This window comes from Phalaenopsis equestris, unplaced genomic scaffold, assembly GCF_001263595.1.
Source record: "Phalaenopsis equestris unplaced genomic scaffold, ASM126359v1 Scaffold000099, whole genome shotgun sequence".
NCBI classification, from domain to species: Eukaryota; Viridiplantae; Streptophyta; class Magnoliopsida; order Asparagales; family Orchidaceae; genus Phalaenopsis; species Phalaenopsis equestris.
In genome coordinates this window covers 723,878-733,976 of record NW_018164541.1, presented here as the reverse complement: position 1 = coordinate 733,976, position 10,099 = coordinate 723,878, and the positions used below count along the sequence as shown (strand labels likewise).

Here is a 10,099-nt window from a genome sequence, read left to right as displayed (position 1 = left end):
GTGACTTAACAAGCTATAGTACAAACACATATATGTATTACATACTGAGAGACTCGAACCTGTGACTTAACAAGCTATAGTACAAACACATATATATGTATGTATGTATTTATGTATGTATGTAGGTATATATATGTACTGACTGAAGGGCGGACCCCCAACCAATCCCATGTTCAATTTCAAATCCTATATGGTGGTGGATTCAAATTTGGTGGTGTGTTCAGCAATGGAGAGCTTTGATTATAGAAAGGAAAACACCACTAAATTGAAACCGACAACCTTAAATACAACCAACAAAACAAGAGGTGACATCATGAACAACACCAAAATAGTGCTCATGGAGGGAAAAACCCCATGAACACCACCAGTGAAACACATAACACCATCAAACAACACGGTAACACCATTAATAACATCATCTTACAACCTTCAGTAACTCCGGCAAAAAATACTCACCAAAACATGGAGTACAACCACAAATAATATCGATGAAACTTAAAATAAAACCATCAATAATACCCGCAAATCACGAGATTAGGCAATGGTTGCAAAAGCAGCAATATATTGAAAAGTAATTAACAAGCTAATAACATATTAATATTCGGATTAATATGTCAAATAAGTAAAAGTACAAACTATAAAGTATCATCGAATTACAGCAAGAACCAAACAGATGCGGCTTTAAACAGAACAAGTGATCCAAAAGTTTCAGAGCCTATGAAACAACAAAATGCTTCTCAGCTATTTTCCCGAAAAAAAAAAAAAGAGAGACTTTTCTAACTTCAGACATGAAGAGTGTTTGCTGTAGACAAAGCCTGCAATGATCAGTTGCTGCCTGTCTCATGCATCACAAGTTCCTCCACATATCAAGCTCCTGAAGAGTTAAAAAGAAAAGCATAAATATTACAATTGGGACTTGAGAAAGATGATATATATGTAATTTTGATAAAACATTATGATTTGTATGTTAAACATAATGAATGTATGTAAGCATGAGATAATCATCAATCATCATCATTATAAGGAACCAAATGGTCAAACTCTACAAAGTGTAAAACTCTCCTTTTCCTTTCTAAGTCATCACATTAATTTTAGGGGAAAAGGAAGATTTACATATATATCTAACATTTAAACTTCATTTTTTACATATACATCTCCCCTTAACTACGCATCGAAAGGTGTATTTTATTTTTAAAAAGTAAAAATGACTATTTTTTGATATGATATGAAGAAATGCCCTTAGAAAAAATGATATGATGCGGATAAGGTTTCCTATAGGTGGCAACCTCTCAACCCTAAAGGCAGGAAATATCAGTGTCAGATGATTTTTTAAGATCTCTTTGAACATCTATAGATTTTGTTTTCCTCTTCTTGAGCTCAAATGCAATGCAAGGATAAGTCAATTTTCTTTTCCTTCTATTTTGTCTAACCTCAACCTTTCGGATTATACTGCCATGGGAGGATTGATATGTTTCTTTCTGCATTAAATTTCATCCAAAGTCATTATTCTATTTTCCAATTTATTAACTTCAGTCTTGAGCTCTGTAACTGCATTTTCTAAATCCGACGCTGCTGTTAACTGTTTTCTTAGTACGTGAATAATTTCTTCGAAACCTTTATTGACAACTGTACAACTTGGTGACACAGTGATGTTACTTGAAATGAAAGAGTCCATGCTAAATAAAATTGGTGATTGTGTTGTGTAATGAGTTACATGGGTGATGTATTGGGGCATTTTCACAGGACCAGATTGCTCTTCAATTGAAGGAGAGAGCAGGGCATATTCTTCATCTTTCAAGTCCAAAAAAATATCGTAAACCTACAATGATCAATAATTACAATCACCGATGACCTGAATTTTCCAAAAAAGAAAAAAAATTATCCAATAAGAGAAAGATGTCTACAGGACTGAGCTTCTTAAAATTTTAATGCATCAATGATGAGTTTCAATTCACATTTGTTGACCACCTCAGCATGCGAGGCCTGACCTCAGGTGTGGCAGGAGTAACTACAGATGTGTCTTAGTCATTGCAAATGAAATTTACTTATAAGTGATGGTAATGATTCATGTTTTTGTTTTTTTGTTTATCAAGGGGTATTAAATTAGTGAGTTATTAACACCCAAAATCATACTCCTAAATCTAGAATCAATTTATGTAATTTAAGAAAATTGCAAATCTATCCTTTTTAATTAGGACAAGTGATGTTGGTTTCTACCAGTTAACCCCTTGTTTTTCAAACATCCAAATATGTTAATTAGAATCAAAGATTACCCATTTCCCTTTCTGAAATTAGGCCTAAATGTTAATTAAGGCTAAATTTCTAAAATTACACATTTACCCCTAAGTCTCTATCACTTCATAATTCATCAAATTTACTTCAAATGACTTTAAAATTTTTATCCTACCTCGCTCATGGGTCAATTAAAACATCAGAAGAGAAAGTGTGTTTTGTTAAAATTTAATTTATCTAAATAACTATTTTTAATGCAAATTTATCTATATAATTTTTTTTAATGCAAAAATATGATTTTTCAAAGAAAATTCCTAACTTCACCAAGTTAAATCCTAATCCCTTGAAATTTTTACTGGATGTAGGCTTACACAAAAAAAGCCTTTGGACTAAATTTCATGATTTTTTGAATATTATTTGAATTTTAAGAATTATTTTAAGTTCTGGGGTATTTATTAAATGTAAAATATTTTAAATGGTGAAAATTAAGTTTTATATTTTTGCAAAATCTTCCTGAGGTTAGATTTTTCTAAGTTTTATTTGATTTATTAGAATTATTTTTAGTCAAAACCCATTTTTAGCCTTTAAAAATTATTTTTAAGCTTTAAAATTTAGTATCTTTATTTAGAAAACAAGGAAAAATATTCTAATTGTTCCTAAGTTTTTAGAAAGCAATTTAGAACATTTACGTACTTGAAAAATCAATTTGAGATATTAAATGAACTCCAAATATTTTGAATTTTTTATGGGGAGTTCTCTAAAGTTTATATTTTGGAGGAGACCAAAAATAAAGTCATTTAGATGTCTATGTTACCCAAAATTAATTTTTTTTGTGTTTTAGATTTGGTGAAGTTTAAGTGTATTCTTAATGACTTAACTCATGAAATTATTTCCAAAAGATTCTTTGGTCATGATAAACCTTCAAAAATTTTCTTGAAATTTTCTAATCAACATGCTAATTATCATAATTAATTTATGCAAATGATAAACATAAACTTGAAAAATATGTATGAATCAACATGCTAATTATCATAATTAATTTATGCAATATCTAAGACAGAGGCAACAACATGCTAAAATTTTAATCCATGGTGATATGTTTATGTGATTATTATTTACTTAATTATAATTAAAATAGTTCAGAGGGATATTAATTAATTAGAAATTAAAGACACAATCACATGGACTTAAAATTATTTTCACATTATTCTACTCTGTTCACTGAACAAGAATATACTTTTATTTTATTTTTTTTTTCTACACCAAGATATAAATTTTTACAACTAGGGCTATTTATTTAAATAAGAAAATTCCTATTTTTCTAATTAAACGTGTGACGCTGACAGTATCCTCGACAGCACCGAAGGCACGCGTGGCGCGCTCTGGTTGGACGCCGCCATCCACGTAGCCGCTGACTCGGCCCGCAGTTCATGTAAGGAAGCGCTGTCCAGGTTGTTCCAGCAATTTCTAGATTCAGATTTCTGACTTCCAGCATCTCGTTCTAGAAGCTGGTTATGTAGTCCGTAGACTCTCGCTTTCTTCCTGCTTGATATACTCCTTGTTTTGGATGGCATTGACTATTTCAGTCATCAATACGTTGAGGGGAGTCAAACTTTGCATTTCCCTATAAACATGCAATTGTTCATAATATTGAGCCGACTGTTGATCAGAGCGCATATTTCAATTATGGTTGCCTCAATCATTTCTCTACTCATCTTGGGACCGAAAGTTGTTTTGGTGACAGGAAGACTGATTGTCCTTAGCCCTTTGTTGTTCGCTCAGTTTTTTCCGCTTCTTTGACGAGTCGTTGGATGATTCTAGCTCATCCTTTAAAGAGCTTTGGAGGACTTCTTCGGCAAGTATGTGCTCGTTCGCCATCTCCAATACTTCTGCGAAAGTAGTAGGTTTAATTAGATTTAGGTCGTAACTGAATCGCTTGCCTCAGGCTCCTCTCTTTGAGGTTGTTCTGGCTATTTCCAGCTATAGATTTCAACTTTTAGACTCTTTTTCTGGAAGCGGGTAATATAAGCCCATAGACTCTTATTTTCTTTTTGCTTGAGGTCGAGCAGGGTGTCCGAGTCTTTTCTCGGCTTCTGCATGTTTGAGAAGTGTGAAACGAAGAGTCTCTTAAGCATAATAACTTGGGATGGTATCGGTCGACCGACCGTTTCGAAGAGCCTACTCAGTCAGGGCGGTTAACAATAGATGACATTATTGGACTGTCAATCTAGAGCAAACCGACAGATGATTCGAACGATGCGCCTCTTTGATTTGGCAAGTAAAGGTCCCTCCTGTGAGCTTCCGGACAGGCACTCAAATCTGTTCTTCACATCACCTATTCGCATGAACAAATGCAGCTGTGTCGGTGTGTTGAGACTCGCCTTGTCCCTGTCTACGGGTTGCTAACCTGGTTGTGCCGGGATAAACGTGATCTCTGGTTGGGGCCTTTGGGTACGAACCCCCTGGGGTTCCGCTTCCAGGCTAGGGGCTTGGTCGTTCCTTTGGGTGATTGCTGTTAGGAGAACCTCAAATTGTTCCATCATGAGGGTCATTTGGGCTTATGAGCGCTGGATCCGCGCATGACTCTACTGAGTTTCGTGCGTTGTATCTCTTTTGTGAACGCGTCTCGAGAGTTAAAATCGAGTGAAAGAAGGAATAAAGTGAAGCAGGTGTTCCTGTGGAAAGAACCTGACAAGTCCAAATTGTTCGCCTCCCTTTGGTCATCATTTTGTCACTTCTTTATAAGAATGCATTTTGTACAATTACAGAAATGAGGGAACAGTTGTGGGAACCGTTCTTAATGTAAGTAATACTCTGATTAATGTAAGTAATACTCTGATTAATTGTATGAATTTCATTATATATCTGTATTACAATTTAAATTTTGATATAACTATAATTAGTCCATCGATTCGCTAGAATGCGGTCAATTGAGGCAATCTATTAGGCGGCAATTGCGCCTTGTGTTTATATGAAGAAGGCGTTCAGTCGAAGGACAATCTCGTTCGCCGCGACAGATTAGTCCATCGATTCGCTAGAATGCGGTCAATTGAGGCAATCTATTAGGTGGCAATTGCGCCTTGTGTTTATATGACGAAGGCGTTAAGTCGAAGGACAATCTCGTTCGCCGCGACAGAAGTAGGTCGGTCGTCTAGTCACGATCAGAGGGTTTTTGACTGCGCTTCAGTCGATAATTTGGTCGACTAATGAATCGATTTGTTTTTGTCAAAGGACCATCTTTATGGAATTGGCCTGTCTCGAGTTTAGAAATGTGGTTTTCACGGGCGTAGCTGTGACTTTCGGTCGACTGTTTACTTTTGGGGGGAAATTTCTACTTTGTGGTCGTTTGTTCTCTTTGAGTCTTTATGGAATTGGCCTGTCTCGAGTTTAGAAATGCGGTTTTCACAGGCGTAGCTGTGACTTTCGGTCAACTGTTTACTCTTGGGGGAAAATTTTTACTTGTGGTCGTTTGTTCTCTTTGATATTCGTGCTGGTAGGACTAGCGTATACACTAATAAATAAAGAATTTTATGAGATATGCTTATCACCAGTCAATCCACTCTTATTGAGTTAAAGCATTAATGTGCTTCAATAAGAGTCCAAATAATATTTGTGATAACCACTTCTCAAAAAAATTAGGCATAAATACAAAAATTTTTTATAAAATAAGTAGAAATCCGTTAGACCAAAGATGAGCCTACCAAATAATTTTGAAGACTTACTTTGAGCGCAAGGATAAAAAGGCAATTTACTCATATGTTAATTATTATTGTGGGGCATAAATAAGGCTACCCGATTAGACAAATATGTTATTGTTGTCTTGAATCTTAGGATTAGGATTTGGGAGAGATCATTTACTTTTCAATTTGTAGGTGTTACTATTAGTATTTGAAAAAGATCACCTACCTCTGGAATTATAAGTGTTTATCTTTTACATATTCAGGTTGAGTTGTTTTGTATTCGTAATGTAAAAATATTTTATTTTGTCCTAATTTCTACTAAAGTTTATGTCAAAATCATTACCCAAAAACAAATAAGACCTCCAAAACAAATCATAAAAAAATAAATAATAAAAAAAAATGACAAACAAAAAAAAATTGAAACCCATTCACTTACATCATCAAGCAACCAGAATTTTTCCTCTTCTTCTTCTTTGAAATCTCCCTTTTCCTTGGAGGTTGGAGAACAACTTTGATAGCAGTATCAAAAACAGATTTGACATTCTAACCAGACCAAGATTAAGACAACAAATCAGAAAAGCAATTAAACAACTCGACTAATAAAAAATGGCAAAATTTACATAAATATCACACAATTGTTATGCATTAACATATCTAACACATAAACTTTGATATTTACATTCATAACACTCCAATATTAAAAATCTATGCATGAAAACTTATATTTTACATTTAAAAGGTCAATGATAAGTAACATTTTTTATATGATATCAAAGAATCAGGCGGCATGCATGTCAATATGAAAGTTTCACCGTTAGATAAGTAAATATATATATAAGAATTGTGTGGTATACACATAAATCCCCCAAAAAAGGGAAATTTACTCTGCACACCAATTAACAACTTAGGCACCAATAGTATTGCATAAAAATATGATCTTGGCAGTATAAAACTTCTCATTGAACAATCATAAATTAGCTATTCAGCCCAGATAAAAACTGACTAGTTTGTTTCACCTATATATAAACTCTTTTCTAATAAGAAATGTTTCAAGGTGGTTATTTAAAACTTTCATATTATTTCATAATTGCAGTCTATACCTGCTGTGTCTTTGAACTGCATTCTATGTATGCTGCAGCCCCAACTTGTTTCCTGAGTTCCTCTCCCTAACATATAAATCAAAATGATTGAAGTAATTGCCATCTACAGAAATGAAAATGACAAACTATCAAAAAAGAAATAAATACTTGGGCCGAAGTGATTGCAACAGCACCGGGATGATCGGCAAGATATGCTTTGTCCTCGCGGAGATCTGAATTTTTACATCATTTACAACAACATCAAAAAAGAAGTAATCTTCTGTAAAAAGGAAAAAAATTGTTCGTATATTAATAAAAAGAGGCATTTACATACATAGCGCATAATTCTTATGTAATTACATATCTCACACCTAAACGTCATATTTACGAAAACACATAGAACGGAAATCTTTAATATCACATGAAAAATAATAGCACTGTTACCACTTTTTAAAAATGAAATATGCCTTTCCAAGCATAGGTTTAAAGCTCCAAAGGGTTATATATGTAAACATGAAATTCGAAGTGTGAGATGTACAAATACATAAGAATTCGTGTGCTATGTATGTAAACTTCCCTAAAAAAAGCCTCTAATCTCAGGAAAAGGAACAGAAGTTCAACGTTCATGTACCTAATTTAGTTCCAACAAGCACAATAGGAACATTTGGCGCGAAACGACGAAGTTCGGGCATCCACTGGTCCGCAAATATCAAAAGTAGATTTTTTAAGGATCAGTGGAAGTGGCAAGACGTAATTTTTACATAACAAGACACACTCAAGAGAATAAAAGAGCAAAAATAAATTCAGCACATATAAAGAACCTCTAAATAACTAAATCTAAGAACTACTTCATAGGAACTTATCAAATGACCACATTTTTTCTAAGGCAGTAAAAAGCCGTTTAAGAGCTTTCAGATTACTAAGGTAAAAGTATAAACCAGAGGATCATTTACATATATACCACCCAATTCCAATATCTTTACATATCTAAAACCAAAACTTTGTGCCATTTACATTTATATCACCCAAATCTTTCATAGCACAACAAGAACATCATTATTTTAACTTTAAATAGGTGAAATATACCTTTCATGCATGTGTAAGATGGCGTATACTTAAAGATTGATGTTTAGGTGTTATATATGTAAATACATAAGAATTGAGTGGTATGTATGAAGTAAATATTACCTTCTTGAGGACATTCTCATAACTTGCCCTACTGATCAGAGAAAAAGCCAGAATAAAAATATCAGCTCCCCTGTAACTAAGTGGCCTCAGCCTGCTATAATCTTCCTGGCCTTAGAACCAAACAGGAAAAAGGAGAGAAAAAAATCAAAAGAAGAACTGCAGAAACATTTAATAGAAAATTTAGGAATCAATCAAAATACCTGCGGTGTCCCAAAGCCCTAAGTTGACAATGCTTCCATCAACACAAACATTTGCGCTGAAGTTGTCAAAAACAGTAGGAATATAATCCTAAACAGAGAAAACATTAACAAACTTCATAAAATCAAAGTTTGCAGCTTTTCAGAATCATTGCAGGTAAAAAACAGGGATCTGAGAAATGCATGCCAGAAAAGGAGAAAAAGATCTAAAAAAATCATATTTGGTTAATGAAAATATTGGGCAAAAATGGGAAGGAATCTGAAGCAGTAGCAGAGAAGAAATAAATGAGATGGCGAGGGGTACACAGACACTGCACCCAAAACAAAAGAATGCTAAAAAAGTAAACCAAACAGATCGATTTAACTTATTTAAATTTTAAAAAAGGGATTTTGATGGATGTGGATGAAAGAAAAGAAGAAACTTTCTTCACATTACATACAGTGGGAAACTTGTTGCTGGTGTAACAGATCAACATACAGGTCTTCCCCACTGCTCCGTCTCCCACAGTAACACATTTTATGAACTTTGTAACACTCATCTCTCTCCTCTGTCTGGCAAAGCTCTCCAGGTATCCAAGAATGCTAAGCTATAAGAAGAGAAAGAGACAGAGAGAGGAGTGGGTTCCCTTGGAATCCAAGCAATGGAACTCGCAACAGCAGAGAACAGCAGGTGAAGGAAGAGGACGAGACTGAAGGGATAATGGAAGATAGACAAGTCTAAATAATAAATATACTAATTTCTAGAGAGATAAAATGACAACTCTTAAGCGCCTAATAATCTCCCCCTTCGGCAGAAACATTCAAAACCGAAACAAAGCTCGCGCCTAGAGAGAGAGAGTGGATCCAAGCTGAAAAGCATCAGTACCCATACTAGCTAGAGATGGAGAGAGGGACAGAGAGAGACAGAGAGGGGGGGGGGGGTGGGGGGAGGCGAGGCATGTTCTATTGAAAGCGAAGAGAGAGCTTTTGACTTGTCCGTTAGCTTCTGGACAGCTAATCCCCTGGATGTTTGCTGTTTTGGTCAGATAGCGGATCATAAAACTGGCCTTCCGGTGAGATGATGCGGTTGCTTTTTTTTGAATCAAATAATTAATTATTATTTTTTAAAAAAATCAAATTCATGAAGCGCTATAAACCATGTCGGGCCTCGGGCGGGTCGCCTTCAGGCCTCAGGGTCTATATATATATATATATATGTATATATATATATATATATGTATGTATGTATATATATATGTATGTATGTATATACATCATTCATTTTAAGAACAGCATATAAATTATGTGAAAATTTTTTTTGTATTAAAAATCCTTATTTAAAATATTATTTTTTGTCTTTTTTATGTTATTATGACCTTAAAATGTTACACCAATAAATATTAAAATTAAAATATTAATGTACATAAAAATGTGTTAGCATGATCCATAGAATATCGACAATCTAGAGGAAAAATATATGACGAGGGCAGGCAAACCGACATAAGACCGCGAGAACTGTTTGTTCGACTGAGTGAAGTTGTCAGAGCGAAATTCAGTAATTACGAGACAGACCAAAGACGGCTTGAGGATACAAAAATGAGTCATCGAGACAGAAACACATCAAAAAAACATGTAAGTCAATCATCACATGAGAGTCAATCTAAGAAAGATATAGTTTTCTAACATCTTCAACTATTCTGGAGACATCCTGAAGCCTCTCATTAGAGGACAAGAACGGACAATC

At 34.3% G+C, this 10,099-nt stretch overlaps 1 protein-coding gene across 1 annotated transcript; it reads right to left on the bottom strand.

The window, feature by feature from the left end:
* Window positions 1–575: 575 nt before the first annotated feature.
* LOC110020550 (rac-like GTP-binding protein 2) lies at window positions 576–9,280 on the bottom strand. The gene is made up of 8 exons (XM_020718690.1): window positions 8,817–9,280; window positions 8,380–8,467; window positions 8,180–8,289; window positions 7,623–7,686; window positions 7,160–7,224; window positions 7,013–7,078; window positions 6,349–6,455; window positions 576–874 (listed from the first exon to the last, which is right to left on the bottom strand). Exons 1-8 carry the CDS (start codon window positions 8,913–8,915, stop codon window positions 841–843), a joined length of 633 nt encoding a protein of 210 aa, XP_020574349.1. The 5' UTR covers window positions 8,916–9,280; the 3' UTR covers window positions 576–840.
* Window positions 9,281–10,099: the final 819 nt, after the last annotated feature.